The following is a 17685-nucleotide window of genomic DNA, read 5'->3' on the forward strand; positions in this document are numbered from 1 at the left end:
TAGAAAATTATAGTACATTCTTTTTGTTGATCCCTTTGGATATTATTAAGCACTTGGAAGTAATACTATATTTCACATTTCTAATTTTGTATTTAAATGGTAAATTATATACATTTGTAGGTATAAATATTTTTATCTTGGTATTGTAATGTTGCATATATCTCTTGATCATCTAAAAATTCTTTTCAAGATGAAAAGAGGCTTGATTAGTACTCCTCCATCAGACATGCTTCCAACAACAGAGGGTGGAAAGTCAAATGCCTGGTTACGTCAGAAAAATGCTGGCATATACGTCCGTCCTCGGCTTTTTTCTCCTTATGTAGAAGAAGCAAAGGTAACAAAAATGTCTGAAAATAAGTGACTTATTACAGACTATGCACAAGATGTTTGTTTATGTTGGAATTATTTAAATATTTAGAACTAACCAAAATGCCCAGTAATAGGAAAAAATGAAAGTAAATTCTAGTTTGACTATTCAACAGAGTATTTTTCTGAAATGTCTAATTATGGAGCATAAAAATTCATTCTGAACTTTTCTCAGATACATTGCCAATTGACTTGCAAATTGCTGTCATTTTACTGAAATCATTGTATTTTATGATCTTAAGGTAGGAGAATGTTGTGAAAGCAAACCACTTATTTTATCTGACTTCTATAGCAAAGACACACATGATCTCTTGGAACATGGTTCCAGAGTAGCTGACCATTGGAAGTTACATTGAGGGTTTTTTTTTTGTTTGTTTTAAACTAGCTCAAGGCTAGTTCTGGGGCTTGAACTTCAGGCCTGGGCTCTGGTTCTTAAAAGCTTACAACTAGTGCTTTACCTAATGAGCCACAGCTCCACTTCCCTTTTTTGTTGTTTTTTGGGGGGTTTTGGTGGTTAATTGGAGGTAACAGTCTCGTGGACTTTTGTCTCCCTGGACTGGCTTCAAACCACAATCCTTAGATCTCAGCCTCCTGAGTAGCTAGCATTATAAGCATGGGCCACAAACATCTACCTGCTTTGCTGTTGTGGGTTTTATTTGTTTGTTTTTAATTTTTGTAAAGGCTATATACAGCTATGTTTGGAGGGGTTACAAATGTTACGTAAGTCGGGTATTGAGTACTTTTTTTTTTTTTTTTTTGCTAGTCCTGAGGCTTGAACTCAGGGCCTAGGCAATGTCCCTGAGCTTCTTTTTCTCAAGGTGAGCACCCTACCACTTGAGCCACAGCAACACTTCCAGCTTTTTCTGTTTATGTAGTACTAAGAAATCAAACCTAGGGCTTCGTGCATGGTAGGAAAGCCACTAAGCCACATTCCAAGCTTGAGTACATTTCATTTTTTTGTTGTTGTTGGTCATGGGGCTTGAACTCAGGGCCTGGGTGCTGCCCCACAGCTCTTCAGCTCAAGGCTAGCGCTCACTACTTAGCGCCACTTCCGGTTTTCTAGTGATTTATTGGAGATAACAGCTTCACAGCTTTTCCTACCCAGGCTGGACCATGATCCTCAGATCTTAGCCTCCCAAGTAGCTAGGATTATAGGCATGAGCCACTGGCGCCCGGCGAATACATTTCTTTTCGAACAATGTCACCTCTTCCCTCATTTTCTCACAGTTTTTTCCCTCCCAATCGCTCCTCCCTCACATTGTATAATTCATTTTCAACATAGTAGCTAGTGAATACTACTGCTGCATTTGTTCATCCTTTGTCCCCTCCCCCCCCATTTCTGTGCTCCCCCTTACTCTCACCAAAACTGATAAACTTACATACTAGAAAAAGGTACAGAATGTTGTTGAGCTTTTAAGGCATACAAACTAAGATAAATTTGCAAGCCCCTAAGTAAACAGTTTCATTGTGGATACTGTAATATAAAGAATTCCTCAGGAAAATATGGCACTGTAAAAATGAAACACTGTAGTTTTTTTTTTTTTTTTTTTTTTTTTATCCGGTCGTGGTGCCTGAACTCTGGGCCTGGGTGCTGTCCTTCAGCTCTTCAGCTCAAGGCTAGCACTCTACCACTTGAGCCACAGCGCCACTTCCGGGTTTTTTCTTTTTGCTTATGTGGTGCTGAGGAATCGAACCCAGGGCCTCAGGCATGCAAGGCAAGCGCTCTACCACTGAGCCACCTTCCCAGCCCCGAAACACTGTAGTTTTATTTGATGTATTCACACATAAGAACTTTAAGGTGGCCTTTGGATCTATTAATCCTTAAAAGTCAGAAATAACCAGTAAGCTTTTGAAATAAATGTATCAAACTAAATATATTTGGATATAGAATTTATTGTCATAAAAGCTTTCTCATGTATTTCTTCAAATTTTAGTATAAGATGAATAAAAGGATTTGTGAAATGTCTGTTTGACTTAAGTGCTTGATGTTGCTGAGCCCTTAAAAGATCAAGTTTTAATAAACTCCATCAGAAGCCCAGCAACTGTAACTCACACCTATATTCCTAACTACTGAGGAGGCTGAGATCTGAGCATTGTGATTAAGAGCCAGTTTGAGCAGACAAATCTGTGAGATTCTTATCTCCAAATAACCAGCAAAAATATCAGAAATGGAGGTGAGGCTGGTAGAACACCAGCCTTGTATGAAAAAGTCCTTAATAAAGCCCAGAGGTCTTGAGTTCAAGCCCCAGTACCAGTACAAAAAAAAAACCTCCAGAGGAAGCTTCATCAGAAGGCTTTAGAGTTCTTCCTCTATGCTGCAGAAGGCTATGTGCATTCCAAATTTGATAATCTTTCCCCCTTAGTAAAAGTGGGAAGTGTTCATATATTACTTCATTTGGGTCATTCTGTAATTTGGTGACATAGATGAATATGAAACTAATTTGACAAAGGCTTCTTTCTAGGTTCATTAAATTTAGTGTCAGTCTTTTAATAGTTTATATTTTGAGCATTTTTGTTAGATTTGATACCCATCATATAGATACATTGTTTTCTTTATAATAATTTCATGTATAACGTTTCTGATTAATTTTATATCTTTCAAATCTTTTCATTTCAAATCTTCTAATTTAGAGGAAATTATTCAAAAGATAATTATATCTTTTCAGAAGGGAGTACTTTTCTCCTTTTCACCAGTATGTGTATATGTGTTTGAAGTCAGGGCCTCTTACTTACTAGGCAAGTATTCCCAGCCCCTTGTTGCTTTAGTTATTTTTCCAATAGAATCTCATGCTTTTACCTCCTGTAGCCACCTAGACCCTTATCTTCCTACCTATTTCTCCTGTGTAGGTAAAATTATAGGCATATACCACCATGTTCAGTTTGTTGGTTGAGATGTGGTCTTGATAACTTTTTGCTTAGGCTAGCCACAAACCGTGATCCTCCTGATATCCACCTCCATAATAGCTAGTAGGTTTTTTGTCTGGTTGGTTTTCATTTGTTTTTGTTTTTAGTAGGATCTCACTGTTCTCACCTAGGCTATCCATAAACTCAATCTTGCCTCATAAGGATATCTTCAGACTCATGCCCTTGCCTTAGCTTTTTGAATGCTTGGATTGCAGGCATGTACCACTATTTTTGGCTTCTTTCATCACTAATTTTTTTTTTTTTTTTTGTCAGCCATGGGCCTTGAACTCAGGGCCTGGGTGTTCTCCCTGAGCTTTTGTGCTCAAGGCTAGCGCTCTACCACTTTGAACCATAGTGCCACTTCGTTATCACTAATTTTATTTTATTTTTTTATTTTTGGGTCCGGTCGTGGGGCCTGAACTATGGGCCTGCACGCTGACCCTCAGCTTTCAGCTCAAGGCTAGCGCTCTACCACTTGAGCCACAGCGCCACTACCTGCTTTTTTTCTTTTTGCTTATGTGGTGCTGGGGAATCGAACCCAGGGCCTCAGGCATGCAAGGCAAGCGCTCTACCACTGAGCCACCTTTCCAGCCCCCTTGTCACTAATTTTAAACTTCATAAATGAGCAACAATAAGTGAATTCACCTTTTATTAAATGTAGTAATCTTGTTATAAATATTAACACAAAAAAGTTGACAAATTCTGTTTATTCTGAATTATTATTATTTTAGTCAGTCCTGGATGAGATGATGGTGGAACAGACAGACCTTGTGAGACTGCGAATGGTTAGAATGTCCAACGTTCCAGACACTCTCTATATGGTCAGCAATGCCGTGCCACAGTGCTGCCACATGATCAGCCACCAGCAGATGAGCAGTAACCAGTCAAGCCCTCCTTCGGTTGTAGCCAATGAAATTCCAGGTAAGGCATTGTTTTAGTCAGACCTCACAGTTAAATGATGGATCTTACGGATTTTTGTAATTGCTAGTGATCACCAGCTTTTTTTTTGGGGGGGGTGGGGGGGTCCGGTCATGGGGTCTGAACTCTGGACCTGGGCACTGTCCTTCAGCTCTTCAGCTCCAGGCTAGGGCTCTACCACTTGAGCCACAGCTCCACTTCCAGCTTTTTTTCTTTTTGGTACTGAGGAATCGAACCCAGGGCCTCAGGCATGCAAGGCAAGTGCTCTACCACTGAGCCACCTTCCCAGCCCTTTTTGTATACTACTCTTCTCCACATTTCAATTCTTTCTATGCCTATTCTCCTTAAAGAATACTTCTGAGCTAAGATTTTTGTTAATATTAAAATCTTTGTGTGTGTGTGTGTGAGAGAGAGAGTGTGTAGTAGTAGTAGTAGTAGTAGTAGTAGTAGTAGTACCTTATCCAGACTGATCTCAAACTCATAGGCTCATGTGATTCTCCTGATTCTGGCTGCCAAGTAGCTTGGGACTATAGATGGACACCACTGTGCCCAGCAGAGTAATTATTATTTACCATAAGCTTTTCAGTTTAGCCTAAGATTTCTCAACCCTAGAACTGGATAATTCTGAATATTAGGGGGCTGTATGGCTAGGTATTCAACAGTGTTTCTGGCCTATACATACTACATGCCAGTAGCACACATACACACACATACCCTTATTCTTGTGACATTGGTTTGGAAACTTTTTTTATATTTCTAGATATTGCCAGATGCCCTGTAGAATAAAATCACTTCCATTGAAAACTAGAAATTCAAAAACAGTGTTGAATTATTTATTTTGGTCATGGGGCTTGAACTCAGGGCCTGGGCACTGTCCCTGAGTTCTTTCACTCAAAGCTAGTGCTCTATGGGGGGGAGGGGGGAGGCTGGGAAGGGATGTGAAGGGTAAACAAAGGAGGAGGCTGCAATGCTTGGTAAGAAATGTACGCATTATCCTGCCCATGTAATTGTAACTCCTCTATACAGTATGTTCACAAATAAGATTAAATTAAAAAAAAAAAAGGCTAGTGCTCTACCACTTTGAGCCTATTCTCCTACCAGCCTATCCTTTCCACAGAGATGGGAACTCTTTCAGTTTTGTTGTTGTTGTTAATGTTGTTTTGTGGGGTTGTGTGTGTGTGTGTGCATGCGTGCATGTGTGCGTACACGTGTATTCCTATAATGGGGCTTGAACTCAAGGCCTGGCCACTGTCCCTTGGCTTTTTTTTTTGGTCGGTCATGGGGCTTGAACTCTGGGCCTGGCCACTGTCCCTCAGATCTTCAAACCTAGCACTCTACACTCGAGCCACAGCGCCACTTCTGGTTTTCTGGTGAGATGAGAGTCTCATGTACTTTCCTGCCTGGGTTGCCTTTCATCTGCAATCCTCAGATTTCAGCCTCCTGAGTAGCTAGGATTACAGGTGTGAGCCACCAGTGCCCAGCTGTCTCTTGGCTTTTATGTACTCAAGGCTGCTACTCTACCACTTGAGCCACAGCTCTAGTTCTAGGTTTTTGCTGTTTAATTGGAAATAAAAGTCTTTTTTCTCCAAGCTACCTTTGAACTATAATCCTTAAATCTGATGATATGAGGATCCTCCTATCTCCCTTTATATCCCTTTACTTTTTCAGTAAAGGAACGTTAAGTATCTTAGTATTTATGGGTGGGACATACAGTCTCTATCCAACTACTCATCTCTCACAGACATAGATAATACCAAAAAAAAAATAGGTGTGTTCCAGTGAAACTTACATAAGTAGATTGCCAGCCAGGCGCTGGTGGCTCAAGCCTGTAATCCTAGCTACTCAAAAGGCTGAGATCTGAGGATCACGGTTCAAAGCCAGCCTGGCAGGAAAGTCTGTGAGACTCTTATCTCCAATAAACCACTAGAAAACCGGAAGTGGCACTGTGGCTCAAGGGGTAGAGTGCTAGCCGTGAGTTGAAGAGCTGAGGGACAGAGCCCAGGCCCAGAGTTCAAGCCCCATGGCCTGACAAAGTAGGTTGCCAGCTTGAGGCATCCCTCAGGCCACAGCCTACAGCTCTGATCCTATCATCCCCATGTGCATGACTACTGGTACTTCTCTATGTTCTACCTTTATTTGTGTTCCAGCCTCCTCTTAACACTTCACACTTGTACTTCTACTTAGGAGCTGGCTGCTTGTGCCTTATTTTCCATATTCTTTGCTCATTTTTATACTGTGCCTGTTCAGTTCACAATCACTGAAACCAGAGCCTTTTGAGGACAGGGATCATGTCTTCCATTCTGTGCATCTAAATACCCAAGTTGAGTCCCTGTTGCATAGTCAGGTGCCAAAACAACAATTTGAGTAAAAGAACTTTATATATTTATTTGCAGTGTTGAAATTTGGACCTAGGACCTTGCATTTGCTAGGCAAGCACTGTGTCAATTACACTACATGTCTTGACATTCAGACAAATGCAAGTCAAGTTTTATTTAAGCTGTGGTCTAAAATAACACAATTTGGGAGCTTTTTCTTGGGCACAATGCAATTTTAAAACCTTGAAAAATAGAGGCATATAAATTGATATTGTTGATAGGAAATTAAAATAGTATCTAAAAATTTGCCAGACTCCAGTGGCTCATGCCTACAATGCTAGCTACTCAGGAGTCTGAGATATGAGGATCATAATGTGAAGCCAGTTGGTGCAGGGAAATCCATAAGACTCTTATCTAATTAACCAGCAGAAAGCCACAAATGGAGATTTGGCTTAAGTGGCAAAGCACTAGCTTTGAGCAAAAAAGCTAAGGGACAGCATCTAGGCCGTGAGTATAAGCCCAAGTTACCGAGACCTTCAAATAATAATGAAATAAAAATATTTGAATGTGGTAGAGTGCTTGTGTAGAACAGATGAAGCCCTGGGTTCGATTCCTCAGTACCATATAAACAGAAAGAGCTGGAAGTGGCACTATGGCTCAAGTGGTAGAGTGCTAGTCTTGAGCAAAAGAAGCTCAGGGACAGTACCCAGACCCTGAGGTCAAGCCCCAGGACTGGCAAAAAAGTAAGTGTGTGTGTGTGTGTGTGTGTGTGTGAGATTTTGATACAAAGCATATGCATTTTTCCTTTGTGTGTGTGTGTGTGTGTGTGTGTGTGTGTGTGTGTGTGTGTGTGTGTGTGTGTGTGTGTGTGTGTGTGTGTGTGAGAGATTTTGACTGGCAAAAAAGTAAGTGTGTGTGTGTGTGTGTGTGTGAGATTTTGATACAAAGCATATGCATTTTTCCTTTGTGTGTGTGTGTGTGTGTGTGTGTGTGTGTGTGTGTGTGTGTGTGTGAGAGAGAGATTTTGATACAAAGCATATGCATTTTTCCTTGTGCTCATAGATTAGTCTTGTATAGGTCAGGAATTTTGTCTAATGGTGTTTTTCTCTTTCCAGTTCCTCGTCTCCTAATTATGAAAGACATGGTCAGGCGCCTGCAGGAACTACGGCACACTGAACAGGTGCAGAGAGCCTATGCACTCAACTGCGGTGAGGGTGCCACTGTCAGCTATGAAATCCAGATTCGAGTACTGAGAGAGTTTGGGCTTGCAGATGCTGCGGCAGAGCTTTTACAGGTAGGACACACATATTGCTGTTGTAAGGTGTTGGCCCTTGATCATCAGTCAGGCCGTGTTGAAACATCCTAAGGAATTTTGGGTTTTCTTTTTTTTTTCTATGTGCCCTGTCACTGCCTGGTGAAAGATACGTGGCTGAGTAGACCAGCTTAAAACTGGCTCTTCTGCTTACCAACTTGCTCACTGGAATCCAGTTACTTAACCACTCTGAGCATTCCTTTCCCTCTGTATAGATGGATTGTTGTGAAGATAGGGAATACTATGTGTAGTGGCTATGTCCCTGGGACATGACAAGCATCTGATTGGTGACTGCCACTGAGTAGCTAGGATTACAGGCGTGAGCCACAGTACCCAACTGTCCACTTGGCTTTTATGTGCTCAAGGCTGCCACTCTACCACTTGAGATGGCCACAGAGATGGCCGAGGAAGAACATTCCAAACCTCACTGGCTCACTCTCTGGCTTGACCACTGGATTTAGAGTTTAGCTTTCTACCATACTTAAGAGGTTTTCCTGATTTTTGTTCCCCTGTTTCCTTCCCCCTGTTCCTCTCTCCTATATATATACCTTATAACTTTTTGCAAACATGCAAATCATGGAAGAAATTTTTTTTAATCTAGCAGAAGAAAATAAAAACTCATTTCTACTAATGAATAGGTACAATGAGTAGGTAGATAGGATTTGTAAAGTAGTATAATCATAGCCATTAAATTGGATCCTTAAATAAATTTTTTTTTTTTTTTTTTTTTGCCAGTCTGGGTCTGGGCACTGTCCCTCTGCTCTTCAGCTCAAGGCTAGTGCTCTACCAATGGTGCCACAGCGCCACTTCCGGCTTTTTCTGTTTATGTGGTGCTGAGGAATCGAACCCAGGGCCTCATGCTTACAAGGCATGCACTCTACCGCTGAGCTACCTTCTCAGCCCCATAAAATTTAATTTTGCCTGGTCAAGTGGTTTGAACACTTTTTTGCCACTAACTCCAGACTCCATCCATCCTGACCCTTGTCCAAGGATAAATGTGACTTGGTGTTTCTTGGTAAGGCAGCAGACTATTTTTAGGTTCTTGATTATATTTCTAGACTGGTTTTCTTCTAGTTTTTGTTTCCTTTGTCATTTTAAATTGCAACTTAATTTGATGCCATAATTGTATAGAAATATTTTCATAGAATGTTTTATCAAAATCTTAACCTACATAATCATATATAAGAAATGGGCCCTTGCTCATGTAACTGTAACCCCTCTGTACAGTATCTTTACAATAAAAAATATATATTTAACAAAAAGAAATGGTGTATTGCAGTTGTTTCTTATGGAGAGTGTAAAGATTCTGTGTCAGGAAGTCGTTAGAAAGATCTTCAACTAAAGGTCTCTGCTTCCTTTGATTTCATAAAGTTCATTTTCTTTTATTTTCTTTTTTTTTTTTTTTTGGTCAGTTGTGGGGCTTGAACTCTGGGCTTGGGCACTGTCCTTGTGCTCTTCAGCTCAAGGCAAGCGCTCTATCACTTGAGCCACAGCACCACTTCCGGTTTTCTAGCCATTTATTGGAGATAAGAGTCTCACAAACTTTCCTGCCTGGTCTGGCTTTGAACCGCGATCCTCAGATCTCAGCCTCCTGAGTAGCTAGGATTACAGGCGTGAGCCACCTGCGCCCTGCTTCATCTTATTTTCTTAGCTGTGACCTATTTGAATTAGATTTTATTACTGCTTTTTGTTTTATCAAATAATTCGTACGAGGTGACTTCCTGGAATAGTCATGAGCAGTTTTCAATAGTTGTGTCTTAGGGCTACATAAGCTTCACTCTGTCCTGTACTATCATTAAAGTAATTTTTTTCTTAGGCTATATTAAACCTTTTTACTCCTGCTGAATGTAGTTTTCTTAGGTACCTTGCTTAACTCAACCTATAAATCTATGAAATCTAATTAATATCCTTTCTTTTTTTTTCAAATTTATTTCTTAGAATCCTCACAAGTTCTTTCCTGATGAACGTTTTGGGGATGAAAGTCCACTGTTGACCTTGAGGCAGCCTGGGAGATGTCGTGTTAACAGTACACCTACTGCAGAAACCATGTTTACAGACCTGGACTCTTTTGTGGCCTTCCATCCACCTTTGCCCCCTCCACCTCCTCCATACCACCCTCCAGTCACCCCAATTCATAACCAGCTCAAAGCCGGCTGGAAACAAAGACTCCCCAGTCAGCACCCTTCACGTTCCTTTTCTTACCCCTGTAACCATTCGCTGTTTCACTCTAGAACAGCTCCTAAAGCTGGCCCTCCCCCAGTCTATTTGCCAGGTATTAAAGCAGCACCTCCTGATTGTACCAACACAACAGGACTGGGGAGACAGACAGTCGCTGCTGCTGCTGCTGCAGCTGCTGCTGCCTCAGCAGCAATGGCATCTGAGAAACAAGTGGTAAGTCAGCACCTGGGGTAACTTGCCTCAAACCAGAGGTTTATGGGATATTAGGAGCTAGTCACTTGGCCTCAAGAGCCTTACTGGGATTCAGCAGAAGCCAGTGTTACAATCTGAAAGCATACCCTTGAGGGCCAGGAAGTAAGCATGAACAGGAGAAAGAAACTTGGAAGTATAGAAATACTATATACCTACTGTACACTACAGTAGGGCAAGGTCTCTAAGTTTATTTGTTAGGATCACATAAACTAAGTTTATCTGAGCAATACAGATAGACATGGCACATATATAGAATCTGTCCTTGATATCCATGAAACCTGTTATTCTACCAAATGTCTTTGGTATGGGACAAGAAAGGGAACTTACAGCCAAGTATACTATGTGACAGAGTCTCTGCACTAAGAAAATGGGCAGAAATTTAGTCCCCATGCATGTCTTCTCTGGCCAGATCATCGGATCCTGATCTGGCCCAGAGCCTCAGTCCCTAGAGCAAGTAGGTAGTGATGAGAGGATTCTTTTCATGATTTGCACTGCTGTAGAGATTGAGCTTCTGTTTGGTTTTTTTTTTTAAGTCTTCCCTACGCTGTCATGCTGTCTTGAAAAAAAGACCATACATCTGTTTGTTGAGGCAAAAGCTTTATTTAAATGTGAATTATTGGAAGTGATGGACTAATAGACAACCTGGTCACATTATTGTCCTTTGTCCCCTTTCTGCTGTTCCTGGTCTTGCTTTTCCGATTCCTATTCCCAACTTATATAAGGGTTGATAGCATTTAAGGTAATTTGTTTATATTTATGGTAGACTTGGTCATAGTTTTACAAAAGTGAAATCTAAATATCTAACAATGTTTAAATCATGACTTACATATACATACAATGGACTCTGCTAACAGTGATTATAGGGCATTTTAGGAGTTTTGTTTTCAGCATCAGCATCGTTTTCCATATTTTTGTAATTCTTAAATATAAGCATGTATTTTATAATCAGGGCACAGGGTCAGTGAACCATTTTCAAAAGGAATTGTTGGATCTTTTTTTTAACTGTGCCTCCCCTCCTTGTCTCTGTCTCAGTGTACACAACCACCTTTGCTGAATGACCTGATGCCAGATATCGCAATGGGAGTGTCCACACTGTCTCTCAAGGACAGAAGGCTTCCAGAACTTGCTGTAGAAACAGAACTAAGCCAGCCAATTTCTGAAGTAGGACCAGGGCCTCCCCACCATCTCTCATGTGTTCCACAGAGGCATACACACACGTCTCGAAAAAAACACACACTAGAGCAAAAAACAGATGCTAGAGAAAATCAGCAGGAATACCCGGATTTCTATGACTTCTCAAACGCTGCTTGCAGACCTTCCACGCCTGCTCCTGGCAGACGCACCCCGTCCCCTTCACAAGGTGGATATTTTGGTCCCGATTTGTACAGCCACAATAAGGCATCACCAAGTGGCTTAAAATCAGCCTACCTTCCTGGTCAGACCTCTCCTAAAAAACAGGAGGATGCAAGGAGAGACTATCCCCTGACCTCTGATGGGCCTCTTCACAGACAGAAGAGTGAGCCAATACGCCTGGATGTTGTTGAGCAGCCTCCCCCACGGTCAGACTTTGCTTCAGCAGCTCCAGAAAACACTGGTAATGGCCCAGCCCATGTCAGGGGACGAACCACTGTAGAAACTGACTTGACTTTTGGGCTGACTTCTAACAGACCTTCTTCACATTCTGCATGTAGCTCTGAAGCTCCAGAAGAACAACCCGGCAGGAGACTGGCAGACAGTGAGTCTCTGGGCCATGCAGTTCAGAGAAACACAGATCTAGAAAGGGAAGATTCCATAAGCAGAGGAAGGAGGTCACCAAGCAAGCCAGACTTCCTCTACAAAAAGTCTGCCCTCTGAGAGCAGCTGGGAAGTCCTCTGTGCCTGAGATGTGAAACATCCCATTACAATGTAACCCAGCGACTTACCGGCTCACTGACGCCAGCTCAGTTCACATCGTTGTCTTCTAGTTTTTGTGTGTGTACATGTTTTATTCCACATGGCATGCTAACAGTTATTTTGGATGCCACGTCTGTCTGTTTTGTGTTTGAACAGTTGTGTGGGGAAGCATCTTAAAGAGCAAGCAAGCTGGCACTTTTTTTTTCCTCTTTACAAATGATGGAGTTTTTTTGCACTTGTACATTTATTTTAGCTGTATTAATTTTTTATATCAGTATGTTAAGCGTTATTGTTACACTAAAAGGACTGTATTTTCATACTTTTTTGCATTTTACCTTTCATCTACGAGTTTCCATGTGCATTGGATTGCACACTAAGATGTATTTTCTTATAAAATAGTTCTGTGTTTATTTTTTAATTATAGAAATTCCAAAGAACAGCACATCAAAATGTTCCTCTTTTTAGCGACTGTTTTAGTTCCAAAATCTTCCTGCTCTGTCTCCATAAATCTGATGTCATTTTTTTTTTTCCCCTAATAAGTCTTGGGAGCTGGTCTTCATTCCCCCAGCAGGAGTACGATCAGGGTCCTGAAGTCTTCAGGTTCAAGAAAAAACAGCCTGTGGTGCCCAGCCTATCGCTGGGTTGTTATTTTGTAAACATGGTGTGTGTGAATGTTGTTCGGGACCTGTGCAGACTCTGGTGGTGTGGATTACAGGATCACTTGCTTGAAGAGGTTCTAAGGAGATTGGATCCCTTGGGATTAGGAAGCAGTGAAAATAGCAAAATCACACCAAGGGCGCTCTGACAGGTCTCTCTGGCTCGCACGCAGCTCTCCCCTGAGCTGGGGAAGTGACCGCCCGCTGCCTTCGGTTGTCCTGCTTTCTATGGGAAAAACCAAAAACAAAAGGGCTTCAATCTTAACAGATGTTATTTGGTGTTTGTAAGCATATGTTTTCTTTCCAGTGTTTTTCAAAGTACGTCTGGATTTTGTGTCCTATAAAAAGTTCTTGTATAATGCATAACGCTTTATCACCAAAAAGAAAAACAAAAACACACAAGGTAATTCTTTTCAGTAAAACACTACATGTCCTACTTGAACTCCAGGGACACTGGTTTGGCATTTCCTGAACCACTGAGCACATGGGGTCTCTCCAAACCCTCACCCTTGGAAGGGCAATGTACGAGCTAAGGACTGTTTTTTTCTTACTATCCAGTGTAAATATATTAGTATATGAGTTTTTAAATCACTTCAACGTTATTTGAGCATTCACTTTGTATTTTTACAAACACGTACACACGTAGCACTTAGAAGAAAAGAGAACTTCCGAAACATTCCTTCACGGAAGGGTATTGGGAGCCTCTCTTCTATGTATGTGTATATATGACTGAATCACACTCATTCTAAAACTATGCAGGGCTAGGGAGCCTTTACAAGCTACCATATAAATGAATTACATGCACTTTGAAGTAAATAGGTTTCTGTTGAGTGTCGACAGCTCTATAATTTCTTCTGAAACTGTAGGTTCTCTTATGGTCCTTTCCTACTTTTACCCTGTGGATATTCACTCAGGAATAATCTGACACTTAAAACAATCCTAACAGTAGATAATCACACAGATGGAAACACATCAGTCTCTGCTGCCTGACTAGTTAGCTGCTGCTAGCACATTGCTGACCAAGGCCATGCTGCACACCGAGCTCCTGGCCTGGCAGAGATCTCATCTGCTGTAGGCCAGCTCGCATCGCCTTTAAGGCTCCTTTTTTAGAGATAGAAAACCATAGGACCCATCCTCATTTTTCAGAGTTTTAACTCTTATAAATAGATGATGGTGTCTTTTGAAGCCCATTCTCAGTCTGTTTTAAAAACCAGAGATGATTCCACCATACTCTTTAATGTGTGTTTCTCTACATGTGTTGGCATGAATCGTTTTGCTACAGTTTTAGATTTCTATTCTAAATTAGCTGTAACTGCAGGTACTGCAGATGAGAATGAGTAAACCTAATTTGGGTAAGGATGAAAAGCATCTCTCAACATTTTTTTCTCCCATAATGGACCAGTGCTATTGATCCCACACATTGATTTTTCTGAAAATTCATTATTGTTTCTTTATATCCCAACACTTTAAAAATTCATGGCCACTGTTTATGGTATTATTTAATTTACGAGTTTTTGAGGATTTAGTAGCTTACCTGGCCAAACTATGTGTACAGAGGGGAATCTTAATTTGTGGGCTTGTAGACTGATGTGACTTGTAAAAGATAAGCGTGGCTTGTGTGTGCGTTAGGATAGGTGTTTGTGGACTTTCCATGTATCTTGTGAAGTGTGGTTAATAGGGTAGGTTGAATAGCTATGTGCCTCTGGCTTTTGAACCCATCTGTCATTTTTAATGCTGTACTAAGATAAATGTGAAGTCTGAGTAGGATTGCTCTCAGAACAAAAAGTCATGTATAGTATAAAATTTAGGCCACAGGAACTGGCATTTTACTTGGTATAGAAGTTTTAATGAGAACCAAATCAAAAAATACCATATCTTCTTTTGAGGCCGTGGACAATCAGGCCGTTAGGACAATCACCACTTCCAGTGCCCACAGTATATTGAGGTTAGAGAACCATCACTTAAGTTCTGATACAGAAGAGTGGTCAGATTTCTTAAGGACACTCTTGTTCCTTTTCTTCGAGTATTGTTTCACTTGTATGATTTTGAAAAATAACTTCAAAATCGCTTATGGTTCATGAGGGGAAAACATAACATCATGAAAAGCAGGAGCATCATTCAAACCACGGGCGCTTGAATTCCCAATGTCGCATCCTTTGGCTTGTTTCCTAGGCACATGTCCTTAGACCTGAGCTAGCCTGACATTTCAGAAACCCATTAGGCATGTAGGATTCTAGTGAGTTCATGATACTTGTCTTTTTGTACCCCTGTCTGAAATATGACTTAATTCTTGTAGTTTCCTCCAACACTTACACTTGTCATTGTGTAAGTGGGTTCTCTTTTCATGAGTTGCTCAAGTTCGAGCTTTGGGCACAGTCTTTGTGCTTTTGGAAGAAGCTGAGGCTGCAGAATGTAACAGGGAAGCGAATGAAACACGGCTGGGCTCAAAGCTGACCTCAGGCACTTTCTGTAGAGTTGAAGGATCAACACTCACCATAACTACCCTGCAAGACATGAATGCTCATAATACTGAATTTGGCCTTTTAGAGAAAAATGTGTTTTGTGAAACACTTGTAAGATAGTTATTTAGCGATTCTAAAGCATTTGTGTTTTTCGACCTGAACTCAAAGGGAAATACTTAAGTGGTCAGACGACTGGTGGCTCTGTCGTGGCTACTGAAGCCACAGGGATGGGTGCTATTCCCAGTCTACAGCAGTCCACTGCTACTACATGGTTTACTTTCCAACCTCAGTACTGATAATCTCGCTAAGAGCTGCCCTGCACACTGCTGGGAGGTTTCTTACTGTTTTCCAAGAACACTGACGTAGGAGCACTGCTTTATGAAATGTTCAGTTATCCTTCTGTCCCATCAATTGCAATAGCCGTTATGTAGTAACTATCTGAGCGAGTCTTTTGATTTTCTATCTTCTAGAAAACCTTCAGACTGTGTAGCTATCTTCCATGTTCTGAATATTATAATGCTGTGGCCATTTCTGTAGAAAGATTATTTGTGAGTGTGTGTCTTGAAAAAAAAAATCTCTTCTTGTGTTTGTGTTTATGTAGGTTTTGTCTGAGATCAGAGAAGCTCTGGAAGCTTCCTTGAGTGTACCTGCATGTGACACTGTGTCTGGGTTACCTGGGCAGGCCGTGGGAAATCCTGCTCTTGGGTGAGGTGGCTGAACACTAACAGCTCTCGAGCTCCACCTGCTGTGTCTGTACCACGTCTGTACTTGGGAGAAGTGGGACCTTCTACACCACTGCATTTCTTGTGGTTGTGCTGTTACTGGTATAAAGTCAAGTGCCTTCAATGCTAAAGGCTCAGAAATTTTTCTTAAACTGATTTCATGTCCTATGCAAGTGTTTTCTACAACCTGCATAACCAGTACTTTGTAAAACTTGTTTACGCTTCAATTGTACATAGTGTTTTTTAAAGAAATATATAGTATTTTTATTTAGGTACCTCCAAACTTGAATTCGTCTGTGTGAAGCATTGTAAAACAGTACATTTCTCTTTTGAGTACCATTACAGTTGTACAGAGGTTTTCACTGGTTCTATTTTTCTACCGTTACTGATAAGCATGTAACACTGACTTTATCCTACATAGAGTTGGCATTTCAAATAAATGGCTTGTATAGAACCTGCTGAGTTGAGTGAAGTCTGTTTTAGCAATGCATGTGCAATCTTCATCTACAGATGTATTTAAACTTCTTGTTTTCCTCCTTGAGGTTTAAACATTTTTTATAATAATAAATAATATATAGTTTTCGTGGAAATATTCTGACTCATCAAGTTTCTCTTATATCACTGGAACATATGTTTGAGAGATTTTACTTTTTTTTTTTTTCATGGGGCTTGAACTCTGGGCCTGGGCGCTGTCCTTCAGCTCTTCAGCTCAAGGCTAGAGCCACAACACCACTTCCAGCTTTTTCTGCTTATGTGGTGCTGAGGAATTGAATCCAGAGCCTCGTGCATGCAAGACAAGCACTCTACCACTGAGCCACCTTCCCAGCCCCCATTTGAGATATTTTAATTGACAAATCGGGTCTCCAGGCACCTAGAGTTGGATTCTGAAAAAAAAAAAGAATACTTATAATTTCCATCTTAGAAATTTTGCTGTAAAATCCCTCCCCCTTCTCAGGTGGAAGGAGTTGAACTCTGAATCTCTTACACAAAAGATGTGTTTTGTGGGTGAGTCTCTTAAAAATGTACAGAAGCGCTGAGCACTGGTAGCTCATGTTCATAACCCTAACTAAGAGAGATCTGAAGATTACACTTCAAATCCAGCCAAGTCAGGAAAGTCCTTGAGACTCTTATTCCCATTTAACCACCAAAGGGTTGGATGAAGAGATGTGGTTTAAGTGGTAGTCAGCCTTCAGTTATAAAGTTCAAGCCACAGTACTGACACATGGCACATACACACACAAACTAAAAACGAAAATTGAATGTGAACTTGCATTTTTTTTTTTTTTTTTTTTTTTTTTTTTTTTTGTCGCCTGGGCGCTGTCCCTCAGCTCTTCAGCTCAAGGCGAGCGCTCTACCACTTGAGCTACAGCGCCACTTCCGGTTTTCTGGTGGTTTATTGGAGATAGGAGTCTCACGGTCTCTCCTGCCCGGGCTGGCTTTGAACCGTGATCCTCAGATCTCAGCCTCCTGAGTAGCTAGGATTACAGGCGTGAGCCACCAGCGCCCGGCTGTGAGCTTGCATTTTTGTACTTGTGGATTACCCTGAGTGATGAGCTTGGAGGTAAGCTTCCCTGGTCACTTTGCTCCTGCCACTTTGGTAGGTAAGGAGATCTTTCCTGAGCTAGGCATCTATGGCTCACACCTGTAATCAATCCTAGCTACTCAAGAGGGTGAGGTCTGAGGATCACTGTTAGAAGCCAACCTATG

General features: G+C 41.2%; 1 protein-coding gene across 2 annotated transcripts in view; it reads left to right on the forward strand.

Moving 5' to 3' along the window:
- The window catches only part of LOC138833116 (BTB/POZ domain-containing protein 7), a 77903-nt gene extending 61335 nt beyond the window's left edge, over positions 1-16568 (forward strand). For both annotated transcript variants that reach the window (XM_070031459.1, XM_070031460.1), the window contains 5 exons: positions 191-334; positions 4002-4191; positions 7619-7797; positions 9754-10206; positions 11278-16568. In XM_070031459.1, the coding sequence (XP_069887560.1) occupies positions 191-334; positions 4002-4191; positions 7619-7797; positions 9754-10206; positions 11278-12099 (1788 nt within the window). In that variant the 3' untranslated portion in view covers positions 12100-16568. The remainder of the gene's footprint in view (positions 1-190; positions 335-4001; positions 4192-7618; positions 7798-9753; positions 10207-11277) is intronic.
- The last annotated feature ends 1117 nt before the right edge of the window (positions 16569-17685 follow it).

This window comes from Dipodomys merriami, unplaced genomic scaffold (genome assembly GCF_024711535.1).
Source record: "Dipodomys merriami isolate MVZ:Mamm:240054 unplaced genomic scaffold, mDipMer1.0.p SCAF_200, whole genome shotgun sequence".
NCBI lineage: Eukaryota > Metazoa > Chordata > Mammalia > Rodentia > Heteromyidae > Dipodomys > Dipodomys merriami.